This window comes from Marmota flaviventris, chromosome 2, assembly GCF_047511675.1.
Source record: "Marmota flaviventris isolate mMarFla1 chromosome 2, mMarFla1.hap1, whole genome shotgun sequence".
NCBI classification, from domain to species: domain Eukaryota; kingdom Metazoa; phylum Chordata; class Mammalia; order Rodentia; family Sciuridae; genus Marmota; species Marmota flaviventris.
Window position 1 is genome coordinate 198,218,309 of NC_092499.1, and position 26,518 is coordinate 198,244,826.

At 52.7% G+C, this 26,518-nt stretch overlaps 1 protein-coding gene across 22 annotated transcripts in view; it reads left to right on the plus strand.

The window, feature by feature from the left end:
* Zmynd8 (zinc finger MYND-type containing 8) overlaps positions 1–26,518 on the plus strand; it is a 111,586-nt gene that overhangs the window by 16,555 nt on the left and 68,513 nt on the right. For 17 of the 22 annotated variants that reach the window (XM_071609024.1, XM_071609023.1, XM_071609027.1 and 14 more), the window contains one exon: positions 5,707–5,777. In XM_071609024.1, the coding sequence (XP_071465125.1) occupies positions 5,753–5,777 (25 nt within the window). In that variant the 5' untranslated portion in view covers positions 5,707–5,752. Of the gene's footprint in view, positions 1–1,123; positions 1,146–1,499; positions 1,921–5,706; positions 5,778–20,209; positions 21,358–26,518 lie in introns of those variants that run through there. The other 5 variants (XM_071609021.1, XM_071609014.1, XM_071609019.1 and 2 more) reach the window with 5 other exon arrangements.

A 26,518-nucleotide genomic window follows, 5' to 3' on the forward strand; every position in this document is an offset into this window, starting at 1 on the left:
ACACACTGGAGCTTTTGATTCCTTTTTTTTTTTTTTTTCCTCCAAGACCCTCCAGGATGGATGCACTTTCTGCTTTGGGAAATTAAGTGGTATTCACGTGGGGGAGGGGGAAGCAGCGGCTTTTATTAGCTCCAGAAAATAGTCAGTGTTCAGTCTGTAACTAGGAATTAATTATATATAATCACTCAGTAAACTTTCTTCAGAGTTTTTCTAATTGCTGAGCATGAACATAGTGAGGCCGTTGGAGCCAAGTCCAGCTACTTTTATAATTAACAGCTCAAAGATTTGAGTCAGAAAGAAAGAAACAATGAGGGCCTCTTGGTTATAAATTAGGGATGAAAACAATAGTTATTTTCCTTTCTTTCTTGTAACCCCTTTTCTTTTAAACAAAACATCCCCCTTTTCTTTCCCTGGGGAGAGCCAGTAGGGATCTTAGAAGTAGAGGACCGAGTCACTCTTTAGAAAGCTGGGTGACAGTAACCCGGCAAAACCTGCAGGCAGGGGTGGGTTTTGGAAGGACCAGCCACTTCCAATGGGTGACCTTCTTTGTTTCTTCGGCCTTCTCTCCCCCTCTCTCCTCTGGCAGAGGCAGCCAAACATTTGTCAGCCCTGGATCTTGTTTTGCCTCTGGTTGACCCTGAAAAGAAAGATACATTCAAGGGGGCCTTCCCCACCCTGCAGCAGAGACCTGAAAGCCGGCCTGTTTGGAGGCCCCAAGTTGTTCTTAAAATGCACAAACAAGTAAGGATTCACCCTTGGCCTCAGGTTGCTGCACTGGGGCTGCCCTTCCCCCCCTGCTCTCCTTACAGACAAACAAGCAGGCGGTGGCCACGCCAGCTCTGCAGCCTGAGCCTGCCAGGCTGGCCCTCCCCATCACGGTCACCTACCTACCGGCCGGCACTGTGCCCGTCCTCGCCCTGGCTTGGCCCTGGGCTCTGTGCCCTCTTTCTCCCCTGGAGCAAAAAAGCAGTCACCTTGAAACTCCTCATTCCCAGCTCTGGAGGAATCCTGAGGCCAATTCTCAGACCTTAACAGTAAATGACATTATCCACCACGAGGCTATTAGTTTGGCCTCTGAAAACGGGTTTTGGAAAACCTATTGTTCATTCTCAGGGCCCTGTTGGGGGTGGACAGAAACCTAATTTGTGAGTATCCTGTTCCTTGGAGAGGGGAACGTGCGACTTGGGGTTTCTCTTTTGCAGACTGGGGTTGTCTTTCCTTGATGTTCACGTCTTAGGGGTGGCTCTGCAGAGGGCTGGGTGGATGGTGGCCGTTTTCAGGCTTATAACCAGCCTTTTAATTTTACCTTGGCCTCAGCCTGGGGTGCAGCCCTCCAGCCTAGCTCTCCAGATGCCTGCTGTTCCAGAAGCACTTTCATTTTACCTCACTTGCAGGCTGGATGCAGAGCTGGCCGCCCTGCACTGAGAAGGGGGAGTGGGCTTCTTCCCACCCCCACCCCGCCCCCACCCCCAGCCTGCTCCCTGGGAACATTTCCTGTTTGCAGGGACACCTGTCTGTCTGCCAGTGTGATTCCTAACCTTCCACCCACCTAGTTCCAGGGCAAGAAGGCCCCATCCCAGAGCCTCCTGTTGAAGGCTCAGAATCTGAAAGGGAAGGCTTTTCCTCAGGAACCTGCGACTTCACAAACTCTCTCTCCCTGTCATTGCAGGTTCTTTTTTTTTTTTTTTTTTTTTTTTAAGCTTCTAAACGTTGGGTTGTTGGTGTCCTTTGGTCGAGCTTCTCCTGGTTCTGATATTTAGGAAGGTGGCTTTGAAACTAGCAGGGCTGCTTAGACACAGGCTCAGCTATTGAACAAACTGCTACCATTTTAGCTTCAATCCAGGAATGAGGCAGTGTTGCCAGACGCCATTTTAAGAATCCTGCATAAATAGCTTAGCCACCGATGACGGCCTGTTTTAGGTGAGTGCTTATACAAAGCTGCTCTGCTAACCATTCCCTCCCCCTGCCAATTTAGAAAAAAATTAATTGCAGATTTTAGGGAAGCATGTTTTTTTTTTAAATTTGGATGTTCACTGTTTTGTGTTCTAGAAGAGGAAGATGTTCTGCCTTGGGGATTAAACATTTCTTACAGCCTGGACCATTTTGGGATTTTGAATGAAAGTAAAAAAGCCAAGAAAAGTCCTGTCGAATGATGCATGATTCTTGAATTGCCGTGTGATGAGCCTCCTCTGAGAACCAGGGTCTTGTGCATGCTGGTTATATATTCTAGATGGGTTAGAGATTGTTGGTTAAAAGTCAAATAGAAAGGGCACTTAGGGAAAAGAAATATCTGGGCATTGTGTATCTAGGCATTTTTTTTTCTGTCAAACCTGGATGCTTTTTCTTGTCTCTCTCTCTCTTTCTCTCTTTTGGAAGTGTGGAAGGGATGAGATTCCTGGGAATTACGGACCAGCCCTGAGCCCTTCTGAGTCCTCAGAATTAATAACCAGAAGGCTTAAAGCATCCTGGAGGTGTAGCAGTTCATCTGTAACTTTTAATTGCTCTTTTTTTTCTTTTTCTTTCAGTGCATGCAGGTTCAGAAGTAAGCACAGACTTTTCTTGATTTGGCATTGGGGGAAAAGCTTTTATTCTTTTGGGGGCCAGGGTGGGGGATGGTCTTCGTTGTGTTTATAGGTGCTGTTCTTCTTCCTTCTTTGAATTGCCTGGACTGTATCAGTTTGTGAAATCCACAGGCAAGTGACTTGGGTAAATGTGAGTGCCAAAGGTGGTGGTGGTGGTGGTGGTGGTGGCGGCGGCTACAGTAATGTATACAACTAGTTGATGGTGAATTTTCCTATGGGGCTGTGGGGTGGTTTTCAGCTAATCTCACCCTTTTCTTTTAGCGGCCCTCAGTCTCCCCAATAGACCTTTAAAAAAAGAAAAGGCGTGCCAGTTTGCAACCAGGACTTGTCCTTCCTTTGTTTTTGATTTAAGTGATCAGGTTGCAGGAAGCTAGCAGATATGGAAGGAGAGAAGCTATGTATTTTCTAAGACTTAATGTGTTAATGGCAGAAGTTCAAAGCATCTCTCCAGATGCAGCTGCCTTTTCTTTTTAACAAATATTTGACTGTTTTCCCCCCAAATGACCTAACAGTTCTTAAACCTAAGTTGACTAGGATCTGTTGGGCATCCAGATAGATACAACTCTTCTCTCATCACCTCTTTTGATGCAATATTTATAGCCCCCCCCAACACACCAGTACTTAACACTAAACAACTACAACAACAAAACCCTGAGATCAGTGGTGTAGAAAAAAAGGGAAGTCTCTTTAGATGTGGCTATTGGAAATGACTAATTGTGCATTCTGGTCTTTGCTTTTGTAAACGAAGTTTTTTTCCCCCTTTTAATGCATAGGCACTGCAATTTCCTTTAGTCAAATATAAGTGTGTATGTGTGTGTGTGTGTGTGTGTGTGTGTGCACGCGCGCATGTGCCTGGGCATATATGTGCACGGGTTTCTTTTGAAAGGATGGCTTGCTCATCTGTGAAAAAGATGGTTTTCTCAAACTGTTGTGCTTGAAATCCTGGGCTAGGGCTGGTGGTGCTGTTGCTGAAGTTAGGTGATCTTGGTGCCCACTTGTAATACTTGGAAGGATAAAACAGCTCAACTTTCCCCCCTCTCTTTTGCTCCAGAATTGATTATCTTAAACTCAGCAGCAAACAGCTACCCCATAACTAGTTTGCATTTCTTAGCCTCTCAGCAGCATTCCTGCCTCAAGTATTCAGTTCCTCCAGGCTGTTACAAGCCAAATAATTGTTCTCTTGAATGCCTTCCTCCTCCATGATCAATACACCTTTGAATGTTTTCATCGCAGCAGAAATCCTTCAAGTGGGTTTTTGGGCTCTGTTATGCCTAATTGTTGCTTTCTCCACTGTACGTTTTAGTTGGAGCCCAGATTAGCGTTTTCTGCATCATTCAAAATATGGGATCGGTTTCAAGAAGTTTAGGATTTCACAGACTTCTTGCTAGAGAGGGAAACCAAATTCTAGTTGCTAGAAAGATCAAGGTTGCTCTTTAACCTTTTGAAGTTAACCATCCACCCATCTCTGAGAGCGGTGTGGGGCTTTTTGTTAAAAAATCTATTTCCAGTCCCTCCAAGCAAGAACCAGCCCAGCAGCACAACCCGTGTGTGTGTGTGTGTGTGTGTGTGTGTGTGTGTGTGTGTGTTCAATCCAGAGGTGTGTTGTGGGCTGAATTGTGTAGCTCTGAAGTTGGAGCAAAGGAGTCTTAGTGCTAAAATCACCTTCGATCAGTCACCGTTGTGTTATTGTATGTTAGTGAGGTGTTTAAATTTAGCAGGCTGCTCTCTTCTGACGAAAACCATTTGTGACAACGTGTCAGTTGTTTCTTTGGTGATTTGTGTCACTGGCTTCTCTACAGATGCTGTGCAAATTAAGCTGTTAATGGGGTCCAATATCGGAATGCTAAATGTGTTAATATCCTGATTTAAACCCAGGCCAGCCTCCTCCTCCTCCTCTGCTGGGGACTAGTTGGTGGAGGCCCGGAGCTCCTGTAATTTAATCCTGAGCTATCATCTTTTCCTTTCTGCCTGCCGCCCATCCTGAACTCTCCTCCCAGCGAACCTGGGGCTCTTCTGAACACGTCTCCATCCTACACTGGGGTTCCAGGCCCAGGCTTCCTTTCTGGACTCTTTTTGGCCTTGTCACTGTCTCAGACGGCCCGACACAGACAGGACGTTCTTCTCTAGCCTTCTTCCTGCCCTGGCTTGAGTCTTCCCAATGGAAAATTCCAGCCCTGTCGGTTGGCGACGCACCTCTTGCTCCTTGTGGAGCTGTGGTCTGATGGAATCGCATTCTGAGTGGTGGCTGAGTGGAAAGTTCTAGCGCCTCCAGCCCTTCTTCACACCTATAACCTCACGGCTTCACTTCTTCCCGGGGCCTGGCTTGGGAGGTGGTATGGGGGGAAGATCTGGAATGGCCCAAGTTCCAGCGGAGAGGGAGAGAAGGTTCTGGAAGACTTTCCAGCTAAAGGTGCTTGCTTACCTTCCTTCTCTCCCCATCCCCGATTCTTGGCGGGGTCTTTCTTCATTCCACTTTTGTGGGGGAGGATAATTAGTCCAGCTCTAGAGGGAGCCAAGCCTGCCCTACAAGGACCCACCATGGAGGGGTGGGGGGTGCACAGACCCCTAATTCGTGGAGTCGATGCTGATTGTTGGAATTGTTTTGCAACCAGAGTGGGCATATTTCACTACTTTGTAATTTAACCTGTATCTTTTTTTTTTCCTCCTTGTGTTCCTGCCTCATCAGAGAATTGTAAGATTTTGCGGGGGGGGGGGGGGGGGGGGGGCAGTCTGGGAAATACTCACTGCAGAGTTTAGAGATGAGAACTCTGGGAACTCTGCGAACCCTTCCCGCTGCCTGACTTTGAACCCAGTGCTGGCAGTGAGAAGCTTGTTTGTTTGAAGGCTGGGTTCTCATGAGCCCAAAGGGGTAGGTTGTAATTGTGTATCCAAAAAGATTTTGCTTCTTTGCATACCCAATAACATGACAATTGGAATAGTAATTTGACTTAAAGAACCATCTAGGGTTTTAAAGAAGCCCTTTAGGAATCTTAACACTGTGAAATCAGGTTTGTCCTTTCTCCTGTGGTGGAGAAGGATGGTGGGCTGTGGCTAGGCTTCTCAGCGGCTGCCCCCAGGCAGGTTCTAGCTCACCTAAACATGAACATAATTTGCTCTATTTCAGCTTGGCTGAAGAGGAAATAAAAACAGAACAGGAGGTGATAGAGGGCATGGATATTTCTACTCGCTCCAAAGGTGAGTAAAATTCTTACATTATCTATTTCTGCACAAAGGAAGGAATGGGGTTTTCTTTTTATTGTTGGGGAGCCGGTGAAGGGTGGCCCTCTGAGCTGGCATTGCAACAGTCCGTGAAGTGTGAGATGTGGACCCTTTGATGGCTGAACCTAACTTCTGGAGAAATCTTTTGATCGTCTTTCCCCTGCATGTATGCATAGGTGTACCTACTTGTCGGGAATTGTCCCGACATTAGGTTTTGGGTATGTGTTGGGCCTGGGGATGGGCAGCTGCTGCTGGCTTCCTGATTTTAGCAACAGGCCTCTTTGGAATCTCAGAAGTGGGATGAAGTTGGCCTGGTGCCTTGGGAAACGGTGGTCTTGGGTCAGAGATGAGAAGGAAGATCTGGGCTTTCTGGAATACTGGGGGCAGTGTTTGCATTTAGGGCAAATCGTGGCACATTAGGGCACATCCAGTTTGTTTGCTCAGGGTGTGAGCAGACTCCTCTGCAGGTGGCTGAGGGATTGGTACTCCTTGGCTGGTCTGTGAGACTCACAGGCCTCTGCAGAGGGAGCAGGTCCTCACTCCTTCCTCAGTGTGCTTTTAGAAGTGAGCTGCTGAGTCCTCTTCAGGTCTGGTTGACGAAAATGCTTGTCCCTGAACTTAATGGCTGTACCAGTGTGTTTATTCCTTTAGCACCTCCCTGAGTGCCTGCTCTGTGTGCAGGGAAGTGGGAGGGGCTGCAGAGAGGGCGCTTACAGATTATTCCAGAAGGACATTCTCATCTGGCCAGAGGATCACAACAAGTGACTCCCTAAAGGCTCCTGAAACAACAACAACAAAAATGTTTTGAGGATTTTTATAAAGCAGCATGTCTGTCTCTCTCTTTCTCTCTCTCTCTCTCTCACATACACACACACACACACACACACACACTTATTTACTCATTTTTCGCAGTACTGGGGTGTGACCAGGGCCTTGTGCATGATAGACAAGCACTTGACCACTGAGCTGCACCCCCAGCTCTTTTTATTTTGGGTCAGGGTATTTGCTAAGCTGCCCATGCTGGCCTTGAACTCGGCGATCCTCCTGCCTCAGTTTCCCTAGTGACTGTGATGACAGGTCAGCATGGCATTTTGGGCCCAGCTGAGGCTCAGATCACCAGCAAGGCTGGGCTGGCTGGGGGTGGCCTGTGCTGGGGAGTAGGGGGAGGTCGCAGCTCCTTCCTGTGCAGGGCCATTGGGTTCCATTGTTGGGGAGAGTCACGGAGTACCTCATGCAGAGGAAGTGCCTTTCCAGAGCCGTGTTTGGAGATAGTTGTGTCCCTCGCCTGCTTGTGGCTGGGTGCAGTGAGCCTAGAGAGGTGTGGTGGCCGTTGTCCTTACTCTGCTGCTTGCTGTCTGTCTGACCTGCTGTTTTCTTATCTGTGAAAGGGGTGCTGAGTTCGAGTCTAAGGCTCCCTCTTCCCCCACAACTATAAAAATGGCCTTGTGTCTGTGGAGTGCTTATGAAGGCTTGGCCCATACCTGGTGCCTTCTCTTGTGAATTCCTCTAATCTTTTGTCTTTGTGGTGCAGGGCTTGCGCATGCTAGGCAGGTGCTTTGCCACTGAGCCTCACCACATCCCCTTTGGTTTCTGATTAATTAATTATTATTATTTTTTTTTGTATCGGGGATTAAATCAGGGGTGCTCAGTTACTAAGCCACATCCCCAGCCCTTTTTAATATTTTATTTAGAGACAGGGTCTTGCTGAGTTGCTTAGGGTCTCATTAAGTTGCTGAGGCTGGCTTTGAACCCGTGATCCTCTTGCCTCAGCCTCCCAAGCTGTTGGGATTTCGGTGTGTGCCACTGCGCCCAGCTGATTTTTTTTTTTTTTTTTTTTTGAGGCAGGGTCTTGTTAAGTTTGAGCTTGTGACCCTCCTGCCTCAGCTTCCTGGGAGGCTGGGGTTGTAAGCCAGTGCCTTTGCGCTCAGCCGCCAGTCCCCTTCTGAGGTGGGAGCTGTCATTTCCCCTTGCAGATGAGGAACCTGAGGCTCCAGATGGTGGGGTCTCCTGGGTGGTCAGCAGCACAGCAGGACTGAACTGAGACTGGCTCCAAGGAGGTGCCTCCATCCTGGATGTGCCTGCAGTGGCCCGTGGACCCTCACGGTGACAGTCAGGGATCACCATCTTGAGCAGGGCACTGCCCTGCTCAGGCCCCCGCCCTGCATCTGCCTGTGGAGACGCCTCTTCTGTTCCTGTAAGCGTGGAGACCTCTTCTCTTCATCTCACGCCCGGGTGCTCCTGACTCGTCACCAGGTGGCAGCCCCTCTGCTGCCTGAGTGACTGCTTCGGGTGACCATGGCCTCTCCCTGCTGGAGCTAGGAGGATGTTAAAAAGCCTCTCTTTTTTGCTGGCCCCTCCACCGACCTGCCAGCACCCTCCGTTCCAGTCTGAAGTCCCTGTGCCCTGCCTCCCGGGATGGCCTTGCTGCCTTCCTCTTGTGACATCCTGTTCTCCTCGGGCCATTTCTCCCAACTCCACTCCAGCTCCTGGTCTCCTTCCGTGCCCTCCTTGGGGCCTGTGTGCCCTCTGTCTGGAACACGCTGCCCTAGGACCTGGCTGCCTGTCTTGTTGCTTGGATTCGTCCCCGAGGGTGACTTTGCTTGGCCGCCTGGTCTGAAGGAGTCGTTCCTTCATTGTCTGTTGTTTTTTGAAATAAACTTTTTGCGTTTTAGAGTCACTTTAGATTTCCAGAAAAGTTGTGAAGACAGTGCTGAGGATTCCCACGTCACCCGGCCTGCGCGCCCACCCCACCCCGCTCCTAGCATCCTGGGTGCCAAGCGTTGGTCAGAGTCCGAGTCGGGGTGGCATGTCATCACCAACACAAGCCTTTGCTGTGTTCAGATGTCCTTAGTTTTGCCACCGAGGCCCCTTTCTGTTCCAGGCTCCCCTCCGCCATACCTGGTTGTCTTCTCTCCTCAGGCTCCTGGCTGTGACAGCTTTTCAGCCTTGCTTTCGATGACCTTGACAGTTTTGAGGCGTGGGCCAGGCGTTTGGTAGGTTGCCCCTTGCCTGGGTTCATGTGGCGCCTCTCAGGATGGATGGCGAGTTGCTAACCTCAGGATTGGTGGGATGGGTTTTTTTTTGGGAAGAACCCCTGAGGTACAGTGCCATTTCCGTCACATTAAGGGTGCCTGTTATCAGTGTGACTTACATCAGTGCTGATGTTGACCTTGGCCACCTCGCCTTGGTGACAGTTCCTTCGCTGTTCATATGGTGTCCTTTGGAGGGAGGTCGCCCAGGCCACACTTAGAGTGGGGGGTCCACTCCACCTCCTGAGGGCGGAGGAACTAAGGAAATTATTTGGAGCTTTTCTGTGTGGGAGGTTCTTGTTTCTTCTGCCCTCTTTGTTTGTTTATTTAATCCTTCATGTGAGTGTGAATTTAAGGATGATTGGTTTATATTTTGGGTTGTGATACAATGCTAATTATCTATTTTATTGCACATTGTTCCCATTTTGGAAGTTGAACCCCCCCTCCCAGGACCCCTCTGCCACTGAGCTACATCCCCATCCCTTTTTATTTTTTATTTTGAGACAGGATTTCACTAAGTAGTGGAGGCCTTGAACTTGAGATCCTCCTGCCTCAGCTGCCTGAGAGCTGGAGTTACGGCATCCGCCACCTCACCTCGATCTGTTTCTTTCTTTTTCTTTTTTTCCTTAATTGAAGAATGGTATTAAAAATCAAGATCTGGGCCTGGGGACATAGCTCAGTTGGTAGAGTGCTGGCCTCACATGCACAAGGCCCTGGGTTCAATCCCAGCACCAAAAAGAAAAAGAAATCAAGATCTGTGTGCTGGGCATGCTCACGGTTCCTGGGTGTCTGTGCTTCTAGGTTCTCTGATTGACAGGAGGGAAACATTTACCTGTGACTGTGAGGTCGCCAGGGCATAGGCACCTGTCTGTCCATACTCCTGCATGGACCCATCTGTGTTAGCTAAACGTGAGATCATGAGATCCTGCACTTGACTGCAGGCTTTCCCATTCCTACACGGATCAGCTGTAGCCTCGTCCCTTAGATGAAATCTCCCCTTCAGCAGTGAGAAAGGTGGCTCCTGCTGTCTGCCCTTGGTGTACCATGTCCTGGTGCACAGTTAACCTGATCTGTGACATACAGCTTGACGAATGACCGAGCGAACACTTGGGGCTATGACTCACGTCAAGATGATCGAGCATCGTCAGCTTCCAGAAGGTTCCTTGATCGCTCAGATATTGCTCTCATACTGTATTTGTTGGTTTCTGTGCCAGAATGCGGATGCCTTTTTTAGAAGGGCCTGGGCCTCCATGCTCACTCCTCCTCTCCCTTCGGGGGTCAGGAACCGCAGAGGTTTCAAAAGCCAAACTCCTCCAGCCAGATCCCCTGGTTCTGGGTTGCCTCCTCCCTAGTTCAGTATTTATTCTTTGTGGCTCGGTTTCCCCACCTGGGGATGACGAGGACACAGGGTTAGTGCTGAGGTGAAGTGGCCCACCTGTAGAGTGCTCAGAGTGGAGTTGGGCCTTGGTGAGGGCCGAGGGGCTGGTCCTCTCTTGCAGAGACGGGCGTGTCCAGGTGGGCCGCCAGGGCAGGTCCTCCTTGCTGTTCTGCTCGCCCCACATCTTCAGCCTCTGGGAAGAGGGTGTGCAGGGAGATGGGAAAACGGTATCCCGACTGACCCCTGCTCAACAGGGAAGGATCATGTAGGGTGGCCCCGCGGACGGCTTGGGACCTCTGTCTAGATCCCGACCCCGGGCACCGCCCTGCACCTGCCTGTCCTGCGGCCCCTGCGGCAGTGGGAGAGCGCTGCTCTGTCGCTGGCTGTTTGGGATGAGCTCCCAGGTGCTCTGTGCCTCGAGCTTGGGTCCCTGGAGGGGCTCACCTTGTTTTGAGGGCGACCTTCCTCTTTACTGGGCGTTTCTGGGAGGCTGTCCTTGGGCAGAGCTGAGTGCTCTTTCCTGGGGAGGGTGTCTGTGGTGGTGGCTTTTGTGTCCAGGACACCTTTCTCACAGAGCCACTGGCACCCAGGGAGGTAGTGACACATGTAGTGACCTGGGCTTGACTGGGTTGCTGAGACCTCAAGAACCCAAAGGTGACATTTGTTTTTTTGGTACCAGGGATGGAACCCAGGGTGCTTACCTACCGAGCCTCACCGCCAGGCCTTTTTGGTATTTTATTTAGAGACAGGGTCTCACTGAGCTGCTTAGAGCTGTATACACTAAGTGGCTGAGGCTGGCTTTGAACTTGGGATCCCTTCCCTCAGCTTCCTGAGCGGCGGGGACTTCAGGTGTGCGCCACCGTGCTTAGCCAGTGGGACATTTGTCAAAGTGGGCAGGACGGCCGTGGAGCCTGATCTCTCTCTCTGCTCCAGTGACCACCGGGTCCGCGGCGCAGGGCTCCTGACTCGGTGAACGCCGGCTACTCCTCCAGCCTGCTTTTCTGTTGGGAAAGTCGGTGCTCTGGTCCCACATGACACTTCCCATCTGTGTTCTTTGGTGAGAGCCGTGGAAGCCAGCTCTCGTTCATTAGGATAGGAAAATGGTCGTGGGTTTTCACCAGGAAGGCCGGTGGTCCGGGTGGCTCTGGGGAGTGGAATCAGTCTGTGGCCTCTCATGGACAAACAGAGTCTGTGTGTCATGTGTCTGTCCTTTGGTTAGGGAAGGCACCCACCAACACTGTCCCCTCCAGGGAAGAGAGAGTTCTAAAAGGAGTGGAAGGGACCACCTTGGCATGTGGGGAAGCGGGTGGCGGTACTCTGCTGGCAGTTAGGAAACAGGGTGGGCCGTGCTCCACTTGGGAACCTCGGACACTGCTGATTGGCCCAGAATTCTTTCCTCCTCCTCCGGCGTCTGCTCCTTACACCTTCCAGGTTATCTGACTGGATTTCCACCTGCGCCCTCTGCGCAGCGAGCTCACCTGTTAACCACGTCCCAAGTCCCCCTTTCCATTACGCCAGCCTTGGCATTTTTCAGGGTGTTCACTTCTCAGAAGACAAAGCTTTCAGGGTTTCAAGATGACACTGGACATTTGTGTCCAAGGAAGTGTCATCTGGATGCCAGGGGTGTTTGCGGGGCTCATGTCTTGTGAGCACTTACTGGGCTCACAAAAAATCTGCAGATGACCACATTTGGTTCTATGAGCATGGCTTGGTGTGGGTACGCTGTCCCCGTTTTATAGTGAAGGAAATCGAGTCTCCTGTGAGTCGACAAGAGTAGCACTACGGTCAGACTTGGTCTTTGGCTTTAAGCCTTTCACTAACCATGGACCGTATCCAGGGGTTCTGAGTTAAATACGTGTAGGGCCCAGCAAGCAGGTCGGTGGCATGTGGGATTCTGGGGGCTTCTGTGAATGGGGGTGCTTCCATTTCGTTGTTGACCCCTAGGGATTCAGCCTACCTGGTTTAGAAATGTGGTAAAAGAGAGAGGAGAGATGTAGTCTAGGTACACCAGCTTTTCAAAGACTGTGGATGAATTCAACGAAACATATCTTGAGATGGAAGTGGCCGAGGACTGTCAGTTTGCATTCTCTGTGTCGGGTTGGTCACAGCAGAGTTCTTGCCGGACTTTGGGCACCCTATGTGTGAGTCAGGACAAGCCCCTGGAAGGTCTGGCTCTAGAAGCTTGAAGAGTGATGGGCGCGGGTTGAGTCCTGTCTCTGTACAGGAGGCACCGTCCTGCCATGCACCATCCTGCCGTGCATGCATTCACAGCACCGATTGTGGTATGCGTTTGCCAGGCTGACAAAGCTGAAAACATTTTAAAAAAATGTCTGTGTAATGTCACCGGCACAAGGGAGTGAGCCACTTGGAAACCAGGCACAGATGCAGCGGAAGCCTGAGATATTAAAATCCTGCACGGTACCGTTGTTGCTGAGATCTGCCTGGGTAGGAGATGTTTTCAGAGACAGGATGCTAGAGAATATACAATTATAGCAATTTGCTAACCAGCCCCAGACCTTAATTAGTACAGGATCCTCGTTTTCATTGTTGTATGTAAATTAAGATTCTCACAAAGGGATTGTTTATGAGGATGGCTCCGAGATAGAGACCTTCTGTCATTTTTCAAGGAAACTCTTTTAAGAAAACGAGACCGTAAACACTTTGTGTAGAAGTGCTGAGAATTTTTTCTTTGAAGAAATGAGCATCGTAATTTCAAGTCTACTTTGCCTTTTTTTTACTTCTCCAAGTAGCACCGTCCGTGGACTGTGCACTAGAGTGTATTTGTGAGTTAGATAACCACCAGATTGTTCCTCTCCCAGCAAGATCTGAAATATCCCGGAACTTGGAAGATGCCTGACTGGAAGCTGGGACGTGGTCCACCCTCCCTGCACGGAGCCCCGTTGGTGACGCCTGAGTGACTTAATTTAGCTTTGGGGTTCACTTGCAGAAACCCTGCGCCTGCTCCACGTTTGAAGCCTGACCCTGGGACTTGTTTGTGGGACTGTTACTATTCTGAGGGACTATGGTCAGAAATAGACCCTTTTTAGCCTTAAAAAGGAGCCCCATCTCTTTCTTCCTCCCAATGCCTTGAGTATACCCCAGGGGCCCCCGAGAGCTTTCAGAGACCCTGACACTTTTTCACTTGAAGTTTTGGGTAATGTTACAGGTTGAGTGTCCTTTGTCTGTAATACTTGGGACCAGAAGCGTTTTGGAGTTGGGATTTTTTTTTTCCTTCAGATTTTGCAATATTTGGGTGTGCATAATGCGTAGGTATCTTAGACGGGACCCAAGTCTTCTAACAGAGTTCATCACTGTTTCATACGCATCTTGGGCAGTATCTTTAGCGGGCCTCTCTTGCGACTGACCTGTCACATGAGACCGGGTGTGGAATTTTCCGCTTGTGATGTCGCGTCAGCACGAAAAGTGTCGGATTTTACAGCATCTTGGGTTTCGAGATGTTCAACCTCTACTTCATTTGGCTACAGTGGATTTTTTTTTTTCTTTTCTTTTGACATGGGATCTTGCTGTGTTGCCGAGGGTGGTCTTGAACTCGGGGCTAAAGCCATTCTCCTGCCTCGACCCCCTGAGTAGCTGGGACCACAGGTCTGCGCCTTGGGAGCTGGCTCATATAGTGGATTCTTTACCAGTGACCTACGGAGCACATTTGGGAAGGCCATGGCTTGTGGTGGGAGTGAGTGCAGTGCTGGAAGGTCCCCAAGGTCCCCTTCAACCTCCTGGGAACCCCTGCCTCACCCTGCACTCCAAGGAACCTAGAGATCAGCATTTCACAGACTGGAAGAAACACCTTTATTGATCCCCGCCTCTGCTGTCCGGTGTGTGCCTCGATTCCATCCTGGACACGCCTTCTCACAGGGCTTTGAGGACCACCCAGTTCTAGGTCAAGAATAGCAAATCCCACCCCTTGTTCTATACCACTGACCTACACCCCCTGCTCTCCTTGGTTTTTAGGGTAAAGATCTCCATCCTCAAATCCTCATGCACTGCCCCTGCCCATCTTCCTGGCCACCTCACTGGCCTCCTTACTCCCTGTATTCCTCTCTTCTTCATTCACACTCCACCTTACAGATCCTTGAAAGAGTCACTGCTGGCCACAGGGCCTTTGCTCATACCTGGAAGCTCTCTCCTCCCCTTTCTCTCCTTGATGCCCCTCCCCGCCCCATCATTTAAAGCTCTAGGAGAGGAAGAGTTCTGCCTGTTGGTTGGGTCCATCCTCTTAACTAGTACTGTGCCTGTTGCAGGTGGTGCACGATGAGTCTTTATTTTGAATGAATGACTGAACTTTGTCTATCTGATGGATGGAACTTTGATCCTTTTGGCTTGGTTTCTAGCATAATCCAGTGCCTGGAAATACTTCCCTGGCTCAGGTGTCTGTTCTGTGTGCTACACCGCGTGGCTTATCTTTTTCCTCCAGGGACGTGGGACTGTTGGACATGGCCCCTTCCCTCTGATTGCTTTCCGTCTTGACATACTGTTTCTGCTGGGCTCTTTCTAACACACAGATCCAGGTGTGTGTCCTGCTTTGTGTCCGAGGGCTGCTGCGGGTTGGGTGGTGCAGAGACAGACTCCTTGTTGGGTTGGGGACGCCCCGCAGGGCTCTGCAGACTGGCTGCTTGTGGTCCTGTGTTGTGTCCTTGCTGAGCCGCCCTTCAGCTCCTTCCAGGCTGCGTCTTCCTGAGGACACCTTCCCCTGGTCTTCCATATCCCTGGAGACTCAGGCCCTCCCTCCTGAGTGACATTATTCACATAATGTCACTCTTGAAAGTGATTAAATGGCCCAGGAAGGGAATCCGTTTTGATCAGACATTCTTAGGCTTACTAAAGGTCTGAGAAGTTTCAAGCTAGACTAAAGGAGGATTGAAAGGCAAGGCCGTGTCCGCCTCTGTAGGCCTTGAGTTCACCTTCCAAACCCTCCGGCCGTTGGGATGGGGCCTGCCTGTGGCCTGGATCTGGGTCTTCTTCAAGCTCCTACTGCCCAATATGGCAGCCACAGGATGGCAGTGTGTGTTTGAATTCACAGTTTGCAAAACCAGACCTCTTTCCTGAGCGGTCCTAGCCCCGCTTCACGTGCACAGCAGCCCGGCGGGGCTGGAGGCCGCCGTAGTGGACAGCACAGATGCAGAAGAGACCTAGAACAGGGCCGCCATTATAGCAAGCGCTGACCGACCGCCCTGCTCTGTGGTTCCAGAGGTGAATGGGCTCATTGTGAACGGAGCCGGGCCCAGTGCCGGGTGGATACTCTGCCTTGAGTTGACATTTTGCTTGATGAGATCTCTCTTCCCATCTTCCCAAGTTGGCATTTCTTGCCCAGGTCCTGAGCAACTGCCTTTTGCCAGACCCCAACCCAGGTTCCTCAGGGGGATGGAGAGCCAGCTGCCCTCTCCTGGCCTCCTTCCTTCCCTGCTGTGGGTGTGTTTCCTGTCCCTGCACAGGGTGGGGGGGTGGGGTGGGGTGGGGGGAGGGCGGTAGGCCTGCTTCCTGTCCCTGCATCCCAGGGGTCCAGCCCTTGCATCTCTTGTCACCTCATAGTAGCTGCTGAGTACATACCTTTTTCAATGAAGGGCGTCTTCCTAGAATTAAAATCAATTTTAAGGGGAAAAAATGGCTTGTTGGGTTTTTCCTTTCCAATTCCAATAAACTCAGTGTCGATCTCCTTGCAACAAGTCAAACCACTCAGAGAAAAAGCGAAGACCCCTCTTTTGGCAGGTGACCATGGTTAACCGTGTGGTGGGCGTGTATCTGGACTCCCGCTCCATGTGTAGACAAACCTGTTCAGATCACAGGAGGCTGAACCTGAACCCCCACTCCACGTCACCCAGTCCCGCTTCTCTGGCCTCCACTTTTTCTCATTGCCCTCTTGGCTGCATCTTCTCCCTGCCCTGTGAGAGTCTACAGTCCCACCTGAGGGCAGCCGTGGCCAGTGCTCTGTGTGGAATGGGGGCCCTGCAGGGCCTGATTTGGTGACTTCACATCTGGTTTTAAAAATTTAGGTTCTACTTTTCTTTCTTTCTCGTTTTCTTTTGTGGTGCTGAGGATTGAACCCTGGGGTCTCGCAGCACTTGCTAGGCTGGTGTTGTACCACTGAGCTGCACCCCTAGCCCTAGTTTCTGCCAATTTTTAAAAATCAAATCAATTAATTAATTATTTTGGGTACTGGGGGGTCTAACCCAGGGGTGCCTGACTGCTGAGCCAGGTCCCCAACCCTTTTTGTCTCAATAAGTTGCTGAGGGTCTTGCCAAGATGTCGAGGCTGGCCTCCGTCAGCGCCTGAGTCTCTGGGGTCACAGGCCTGTGCCACTGTGCCCAGCTGCCCATTTAAAAATTTTAGAATAGTGATGTCCTGCTGTGGGGGCTTCTGTTGGCCACCACCCCAGGCCTGGCTGGGGGTTCCCCTGGCCTGAGTGCCAGTGGGGCCCTCCTGGATCACTGGTTCCCTTGTTACCCTGGTGGGGCTCTTCCTTCCTCACCAGGCTGACCTGGTTTGTCACCTCCCCCCCCGCCCCCCCCCTCCCCCCCCGAGTGAGCCTAATTCCCTTCGTGGCACTTCAGTCTTTGGGGACCATCTTTCAAACCAGGTGGCTATTTTTGTGGGGTCAGAAATAGTTCAATCCCTGTGAAGAGCGAGGGACTGTGTGGTAGGGTAGGTGGGCATCTGTGAAATCTGGACCAAGTCTGGGGGCCGCAGACGCTTCGCCAGGCTGAGGAGGCCTAGCGGAGGCTGAGGAGGCCCAGCGGAGGCAGAAAGGAGGTTGACTCCTCTCACTCCTGCGGGGGTGGGGGGCGGGATGGGGTGACAGGCTTGAAAGGCCACTTTGGCCTTGTCCTGGCTGCAGGAGGCTTCACCGTGCAGGTGCAGAACTGAGAATACCGGTGGCTGAGGACCCGGGGAGGTGTCCCCACAGAGATTTTCAGACTTAAAAGGCCCCTAAGACAAAGGGCAGGGAGGCTGGGGCCTCCGGTGCCCGCTGCCTCCTGGCAGGGAGTGTGTTTTCCCCGGGGAAAGTTACTTCTCTTTTTTTACTGCCCCTGATTCTCGGGAACAATAGCTCTCCCCAAGAGGTGGGATGAGTGGGAAGTGGGGGGCCAGGAAGCCTCCCAAGTCCCCTACCTTGGTCTTCCAGTGGTGAGTCAAAGCACAGCCCTGACACATTCAGGGTATAAATCCTCACTTAATCCCTTTCTTTTAGGGGGAAATGGGCCCGAATGGCCCTGTGCCTGTGGAGAGGGGAATTTCCTGTTTTCAGGTCCCCTTTGGGCGGTTGGCTCCACATTCCTGCTCTTGTGGATTTGCTGACGACATTCCTGAAGGCTGGGGAAGACAACCTGGAGTGTCCAGGTGGCTGGCGCCCCTCTGGTCCTAAACTCGTCATCCAGATGTGTCTGGGGGCACCTGGCCAGGTTGTGTGCCCAGCTATGGACTGCAGCAAAGGACAAGCATGACGAGATGGAAGTCCCAGTCAGGAGGAGCACAGTCAGCCAGGGAACTGGCAAAGAAGGAGAATCACTTATTTTACTTATTTATTTCTTTTTGATCCCAGAGATTGGACCCATGGGTGCTGAACCACTGAGCCCCGTCCCCAGCCCTTTATGGTATTTTACTTAGAGAAGGGGTCTCACCGAGTTGCTCTGGGCCTCGCTAAATTGCTGAGACCGGCTTTGAATTCATAAGCCTCCTGCCTCGGCCTCCCGAGCTGCTGGGATGACAGGCTGTGCCACCACACCTGGTAGTCCTCAGGGAGGGACCGCGACCCAGGAAATACGCCACAACTTCTGGATACTGCGATGAGGAGGCTGAGGCCAGGGTGGTCAGGGAAGGCCTCTCTGGGGAGCTGGTATTTGAGCCCAAAGCCGAAGTTGGCCAGTATGGAAAAGATGGCAGAGAACATTCTAGATGGAGGTGCATCCATGTGCAAATGGCTTGTCTGAGCAGCAGAAAGGGGGCCACTGAGGTTGGAGTTGAGTGAATGAAGGACAGAGAGGCGCAGGGCTGCTCCCTGGGGGCGCTGTAGGTCTTGATAAGAGGCTCTCAGAGGAGGGCTGGAGCAGGATGTGCCTGGTCTTGTTGAGGCAAGCAGACCAGCCGGTGGTTGGATAGTCATGGGACTGGAAAGTGGCAGCCAAGAAGGTTGGAATGAACGGGCAGAAGTGATGGTGGGGCAGGAGCACCCTTTGCTGAGCACCTTTTAGGTGCCAGGCACCCTATAGACCTGTCATCCTAACCCTGCCTCCCTCCCTCCCTCCCTCGCTCTGTACCTTCCTTCCCGGCACTGGGGATCAAACCCAGGGTCTTGAATGTTTCCTACCCCTGCCCTTCTTATTTTGAGACAGGGTCTTGCTAAGTTGCCCGGCTGGCCTCCAACTTGCAGTCCTCCTGCCTGAGCCTCCTGATTTCCTGGGATCAGGCCTGAGCCACCACACTCCCTGTACCCTGGGAGGCGGAGGATTCTTAAAGTAGCTTCTCAACAAGCAGTAGCCGAGAAATGTATGAGCCCTGTACAAAAAGAAAATAGAGAAGTACTTCCCTTGCTGTACCTTCCTCCCATACATGATCACACATTCCTGATGTTTCTTTTGAAACCTTTTTTTTTGGTCTAGAATGCAATCAGTTATTCTGAATTTACTCGCCATGTGACCATGGGGCTCTTTTCCTCTGGGCCTCAGTTACTGTGTCAGTAAAGTGGGGTTTCTGAGAACCTACTGTCTCGCAAAATCGTGGTGAGTTGGAAGTAAGTCGATACTTATTTAGAACCCCCCCTCCCCCCAGCCCTCCCCCGAGTAAGTGTTCAGCTGGGGCAGCTGTTTGTTTCTGGCCCTCCTCCCTGGAGGGCAGGCCCTCCCCTGATGCTGGTGGCCTGGATATCTGGAGTTGCTCAGTGACTATCTGTGACTGTTGCCTTTGTTTTCTTCCCTTTGAAATGCAGGTGAAATGCTGGGTGTCCTCAGCCCAGGCCCAGGCCAGGCCAGGCCGGGTGCAGCAGCGGGTGGCATGTTTACTCAGGGTTAGGTCTCCTGCAGGCTCACCGGAAGGTCCTTGATCCCAGGCTTCTCAGCACAGTGGACATTATGGACCTGATCAGTCTGTCCTGGGGCCGGCCTCTGGGGTGTTTGCCTGAGTCCCTGGTCTCTGTCCACCACAGGCCAGCAGCAGCCCCTCTCTTTGTCTACCATATCAATAAAATGGGGTTTCCAGACGATGCTGCTGGGTGTCCCCTGGGGGGACCCAGTTGATGACCTCTGTTCCACACTGTTTTAAACATCTGAGTCCCGTAAAGGTGCCCCTGGATGGATGTGCGGTTGGGGAAGGGCTGCCCTGAGCTCCTGCTGTATACTGGATCCTGGGGATACAGATCCAGGGTAGGAGCACCTGGCGTGTCCTGAGTGCTCCATCAATCTGTTGTCCCTATCCCCCACTTAAAGTGTCGGGGCATTCAGGGGCCCAGCCCTTACTGAGTGTCCTAGGTCTTGGCAAACCCAGCGTGCCTGGCCCCTCCTGCACCTAGGTCTTGTGGCTGCCTGGTTTCTGAGGCCTTTGTGCCCTGACAGCACACAGATGCATCTCTGCATCCCACGATGTGGCTGACCCATGATGCTCTGTGTCCCACTCCGCCGTGGGTGGGCACTGCTGTGCGTCCTGTCTTGGGCTCCCATGGCCACACTGCAGTAGCTGCCCTGTGGGCGGTAGGAAGGGCATCTCAGCATCGCCCCAATGGTGTCCTGGGGACGGGAAGCCTCCCTCCCTCCCTCCCTCCCTCCCTCCCTCGGCTCCATGAAATGTGGGCGATGTTCTGCATCTGAAATCCTCCCTTCCCCAGAGGGGCGCCCTGCGTTCGTTCTGGAGGGCTGTCCCTTCTTCCTGGTCAGCATGCTCTTGTCTTCATTAAGGGGACTTTCCAGAGGCCTGCGCAGCGCTGCCCGGTTCCCAGCGGCTCCTCGGCCTTCATCTCCTCCTTTCTGAGGCGCCTTTCTTCCCCTTTCTTCTCGCAGACCCACTTCTGGGCTTCAGCTGCAGCCGCCGCAGAATCGCCTTTTTGTTCTGAGCGGGCCCTCGCGCCGCCACGGCTCCCACTGCCCTGTTTGAAAGCGTGGGGCACCTGAGCTTCCCAGAAGCCCGGCCGCGCGGTGGGGGTGGCACGGAGTCCCTGCAGCCGCGTGAATCACGCAGATGGGTCTCTGCCAGCAGCGCCACGGCCTTGGGACGGCCTGAGGCAACCGGTTCCTCCACATCCCCTGTGTGGTCTGCCCACGGGCTGGCCGCCCTCTGTGTGCCATGTTGGAGTGGCCTCGAGGCCTGGCCTCTGAGGGTGGGGGGTCAGTGCTTTCCTGGAGCGGGTTGGGCTCTGCCTCTTGGTAAATTGCACCGAGCGGGTTCTCCAGCAGGAGATCCCTGGCCGCTGCTCTCGCCTCTTCCTCCCCTAGGGCCTCAGTCCAGCTCCAAGGAGAAGTGAGGTCGCTCAGGCTGCTGAGCTGGAAACAGAAGCCCTTTGGAAACCAGCCCCTTCCCTGGGTAGAAGCAGGTCCACCTCTTCATTCCAACTGCCCTTTGATCCCAGTTTGCCCCCCGTGTGGGGGGTGGGGGAGGCTGGGCAGGGCAGGGTCACTCCTCCGGCACCCAGACGGGCTTCTCCCTTCCAGGAATCCGCATCAGAACTCAAAGGCAATTTGAGCAATTATTAAGACAATTGAAAGCACATTGAAAATACAAGGCACTGCCCGCAGTCCCCTTCCCCTCCTCACTCCTGGCCTGCAGAACAGCTCGGACTCCCTGTTTATTCACCTTCACCTGAATAAATGGCCCTTTGGTGCAGTGCACCGAGGACTTGCAGCTTGGCTGTGCTGCTGTCGAGGGTGATAAATCAGAGGCGAAGGCTCAGGGACATGAAGGCAAGCCTCTGCCCCGGACGGCCTGGTCGCAGAGAGGTGATGGTGTCCTTGCCCCACCAGGCGACCTCATGTGTCCAGGACCAGGGCTGGCCTGCTAAGTGGTGACTCTTAGCCTGTCCTCTGCTTCTTCCTCCTCCCCCTGGGAGAGGCTGCCGAGGAGCCGGAAGCAGGAATGTCTGCAGAGCAAGCCTCTGTGTCTTTGGAAAAGGACAGGCCAGCCCCTCAGAGAAGCCAGGCTTCCTCCATGGCTGGTAAGCGCGCCCTCCCTGATTCCTGTGCTCGCTGCGGGTTGCGGTGCCCAAGTTGCCGGGGAAGTGACCCTCTTATCCCACTACCTTGTTTTCCCTTTCACCCCGTCTCCTGGTTCTGGGTGGGAAGCTCCCGTCACCAAGGGTGTCCTGGAGGAGCCACCAGGGCCGTGGAGGAGGCCGCTGTCCTCTGACCTGGCAGGCCCAGGCGGGGCGGGCGCCGTGCTCCCCATGGGTTCCTGTGGCTCTGAGGCCGCGTCTCCCCAGGGCTGTGGGGCCTCACATGCTCCTCGAGGCTCGACTTTCTTTGCTCTAAGGACAGTTTCACTCCCTGCCCCCATCCTTTGCCCTGATTCCTGCTCTCTGCCAGGAGGAAATTCCGGGCCTTTTTTTTTTTCAAACGATGTATTTGCTCCAAGGTTCCTGCAGTGGGAGGCTGCTTGGGTCCCTGCTCCATGTCCCTGGAGGGCAGCTGCTTTGGAAGTGATCAGCCCTGCTCCACCTCGCTGCTTCTGGGAGGGCAGCTGCGGGTGGTCCTGTTTGGGGCGGTCCTGTTTGAGGCGGGCTTTGCCGAGGGCCGTGGTCACTGAGAGCTGTCTGAGCCTTGCCGAGGCCTCCTCTGACCTCCTCTGCTGCTGTTACCCGGGAATCCTGCATTTTTATGGTCTGATTGAAATGCAGAAATCCGTCCTGGCCCATTCCGCCTTCCACATGGACTGGTGTATTTGATAACTGTGAACTGTTTGTGGGGTTGATTTAACTTGCACTTTGGAGAAGGCATGCTCTGCTTTGGGGGCAGGGTGGTGGTGGGGAGGAGGAGGAAGAGGAGGAAGAGAAGGAGCAATGATTGAGATAGTTCCTTGATTGGGCTCACTTTGTGCCCAGTCTTCTCCTGAAAGCTGAGCAAAATCAACTCATCTCCTCCTTTGGTGACTCTGCCCTTATCTCCATCTTACAGAACAGCCCAGAGAGGCTGAGTCGCTTCCTTAAGGTCACACTGCTGGGGAGAGCAGAACTATGTTCTGGAGGCTGTTAATGCCAGAGAGCAGTTTCCTGACCGCCCGTCTTTGTCATCTGTGACCTGGTGCCTCTACTCTGTAGGATGACCAGTTGTTCCAGTTTGCCCAGGGAACCCTGCTGCGGTGGTGGACATGCGTGTCCCACTTATCTCGCATGCAGGCCCCAGCAGGCTTGTGCCGACGTCGTTAAGGAAATTTAACACCCACAGAAACAGGAGGCCTGGGCCTTGGCGCTTCAGCCCTTCCCCTGGAGGGAGGCGAGATTCCCTGTAATGTGTGTCATTTCCGAGACCCAGGAGAGCATCCAGTGCTGACTCAGGCCCTGGGCGTGGGTAGGGACAGGGTGACTGGCATGGCCTGTCTGGGAGGCCTCGGTGGAGACAGGGAAGTGGGGGGGAGGTGACCCTGGAGCCCCCAGCCTCTTTTGTAGCAGGCGGCAGGTTCTGATGCCACCGTGGGAAGATTCGAAGGTGAATGTGCTCCTGGGCGACTGTCGTTAGAGAATGGGTGCCACCTTCGCCCAGTTCCCACAACTCCTTGTGGGACCTTCCCTGCCCCCACAGCTGTTGGGGAAAAACAAAAACAAAAGCAAAATGAGAGCCACCTGTTCAACCCTGGGCCCTAACTTAGCAAGTCCTCGTGCTCCGTGCCAAGGATGAGGCCCTGCTGGGGCGAGGTCCTGTGGTGCCAGGGTTGGCAGTGTGGGCCTCAGAGCCAGCACAGCTGCCTGGGTTCAGTTCCCAGCCTGCTACTCAGCAGCTGTGCCCTCTTGGACAAGTGACCTGGAGGGAACCCCAGGGAAGCATTTTAAATGGTGCCTTGGGCTTATTGCATGTGACAAAGGACAGTCTTGGCTGTTAATACCTGCGGCTCAGGAAGGCTCCGAGGCCAGGCCTGCTTGGAGGATGGATCCCCTCGAGTCAGAACTGCCGTGGCCGGGCAGGGGTGGGCAGGGTTGTTTCTGGTGGCTCCCAGTTAGGTCTGGGGAGGATCTCATCACATGCTGGGCTCTTGGTACCCAGGAGACTTCCCGTATTCTGAAGATCTCGGGGAAGTGGGGAAGTGTCACCAGCCAGGAAACGTGTGCTGCTTCCTGTTGTAGGCCAAGCTGTTTCCCAGAGTCAGTACCCTGCCCCTCCCCGGCCCGGTTCACCCGGATGATCCCTCCCAGGCCAGACCTACCCGGAGGGCGGGTGGGAGCCCAGGGTTGCTGGTGGGCCGGCCCCATAGAGTCACCAGAGAAAGTGGCCAGAAAAACCCAGACCGAAACAGAACCAAGAAACCCTTCAGATCAAAGGTGAACCCTTCCCCGCGCCGCAGTCCAAGTGGCTGTTTGTCATCCTTCCAAGTTCGTGGATGAAATGTGCTTAGCAATACGGCCTCGTCAGAATTAAATCATTAAAGGAGAGAAAAAAAAAATTTGACTCAGCCTTTTGGAAAAGCTCCCCGTGGTGGCTTCGTTACCATGACGACAGCCAGATTTCTACCACCATCTTGTCACCACCCGAGGCCTGGTCTCAGCCAAGGGCTTGCGCCATCTCCGTCCGACCTCTGAAGGGTGTGGGGTCCGGCGGACGTTTCCTGGGGTTTCTGCCTCGGAGCCTTCACGGAAGGCCCTGCTCTTGCCAGATGTGTCTGCAGATTGGAGGCTATTAAATTTCTGCCCCTTGGATACAGCCACTCAACTCTCATTAACTCTGGGGGGAAATCGGGGCCTTTGTAACCGCAGACAATTGCTTTTTTTTCAAAAAATTATTTATGTTTTAAAAAACATTTTTTAGTTGTCCATGAATACAATACCTTTATTTTGTTGGTTTAGTTTTATGTGGTGCTGGGGATCGAACCCAGGGCCTCACACATGCTAGGCAAGCGCTCTGTCAGTTGAGCTACAACCCCAGCCCACAATTGGGGTTTATATGTTCTGATGAGACTGGAAAGTCGGGGATACTCTTCAGTGTGGTGACCCTGGGCCAGACCCGTCCTTCCACGGTGCAGGACCCCAGTTTCCTCTTGGTGTCCTGGTGGGCTTGGGCGAACCTGGTTGGTCGCTCTAAATGGTTGACGGGAATATTGATTTCTGGTGTTGTTCATGGAATTAAAGGAGTTTGAAGTCCCAGAGGGACTTTAAGATCTTCTGGCCCCGTGGTCTTGATCTCTAGGACACCTCTGAGAAGCCTGAGTGGGCTGTGGCCGCTCGGCCCAGGGAGTGGTGTCTGTGTGCAGGACGCGCCTTGTGTTGGTGGTGGACTCCAGGGAAGGGCTTCACTTGGGTCCCTTTCCTTCTTCCTTCCCCACTTTACAGACCAGGCACTGAGGCCCTGAGAGGGAACACACTTCCTAGGGCTCTTTGACATAGCCTCATTTTCTGGCCTGGTCACCTTGCCCGCCTCTGTTTGTGGACCCCAGACCAGCCCCTGCAGGGTGATGGGAGGTGGAGGAGATGCCTCCCCAGGCCCGAGACCTCACAGTCCCCCCCAGACACACACCACCCAGAGCATCTCAAACTGGGCGCATCTTAGTCCCTGGAAGGCCATTGAAGAGGGTGGCTGGGCCCTGCCCCAGTGTCTCTAATCCTGTAGATCCAGAGCAGGGCCCCCAAATTGTCATTTCTAGTGTATTCTCAGGTGCTGCTGCTGCTACTGCTGCTGGTAACCATCACCCCAGGGGACCTCAGTCACAGAGATAACAGGGTGCCAGGGGGAGCTGGCGCTGCTCCGGCCCCAGCGGCCACCTGAGCACTGGCTGGGCTGGTCCGATCACCAGACCCTGTGTGTCTGGGGACTGAGGGAAATGAGTGGCAGGTGCTGGGTGGTCCTTGCAGTGAGGATGAGCTTCCCTTCCAAAATCCTCCTGAGAAACACTGAAAACCTTCACTCCCTCTCCCACTGGTGAGCTTTTCTTCTCTCACAATACACTTGAAAACACACCAACCAAAGCCTTTGCCTGATTGCTCTCTCTGTGTGTGTTTTGTGTGGCTGGGATGGAACCCAGGGGTGCTTTGCCACTGAGCTACACCCCAGCCCTTTTTAATCTTTTTATTTGTTTATTTTTTTGGTTCCGGGGATTGAACTCGGGGAGCACTTGACCACTGAGCCACATGTCAGCCCTGTTTTATTTAGAGACAGGGTCTCACTGAGTTGCTTAGCACCTCACCTCGCCGTAGCTGAGCTGGCTTTGAACTCTTGATTCTTCTGTCTCAGCCTCCTGAGCCGCTAGGATTACAGGCGTGTGCAACTGGGCCCGGCTCCTTTTTATTTTTTGAGACAAGATCTTGCAAAATTTGGAGGCTAACTTTGAACTTGTGATCCTCCTGCCTCAGCCTCCTGAGTCAGTGGGATAACAGGTGTGTGCCACCACTCCTGGCTCAAAACACCTTTCTTAAACTTTAATACTCTGACACTTGAGCAGAGTATGGGGGTGTATTAGAGTCATGTAGCACAAATCCCAAGCGCCTTCTGTGGTTCTCCATCCAGTCCCAACTTTATCACCTGGGACTTTTTTTATCCTGAATTGGGCCTCCTCCTTCGTTCATCAGGGACTTTGGTTCGCACCTGCTGCTTGCTTTCTTTTTTTTTAAATGTGTAACTGAACTTTATAAATACTTTTAATCTCCCTTATTTTGATAAAGTCATCCAGGCTCATAGTGAATACAATACACAGAGGTATACAGTGAAAAATAATCTCTCTCTGCTCCCTACAGGTCTCCTTCCAAGGCGGCCACCTGTCCCCATGTAGAGCCCTGCTGTACTTTTGTGTTCATGTGAGAGTCTTCTGAGGATGCACAAGCACCGATGTACAGTCACATCCTTACGGGTCCCTTAATGTGCTGGATACCTGTTGCTTTTACAATGTGGCACCGAAGCTTGACAATGTCAGTTCATGGGGAGGTGCCCTTTGGATCCTTTCTGGTTTTGCATTGCTAGGGAACACGCCAGGGCCTCGCACATCCCCGGCCCTTTTTGATTTTTACTTGGAGACAGGTCTCACTAAGTTGCGGAGGCTGGTCTTGAACTTGCCATCCTCCTGCCTCAGCCTCCCGAGTCACTGGGGATGACAGGTGTGGGTCACGGCACCTGGCTGCCTGTCTTTCTCAAGGGCTGGAGCATTCCATTGTGTCTGAGGACTGGCTCTTCGTGGACACCTAA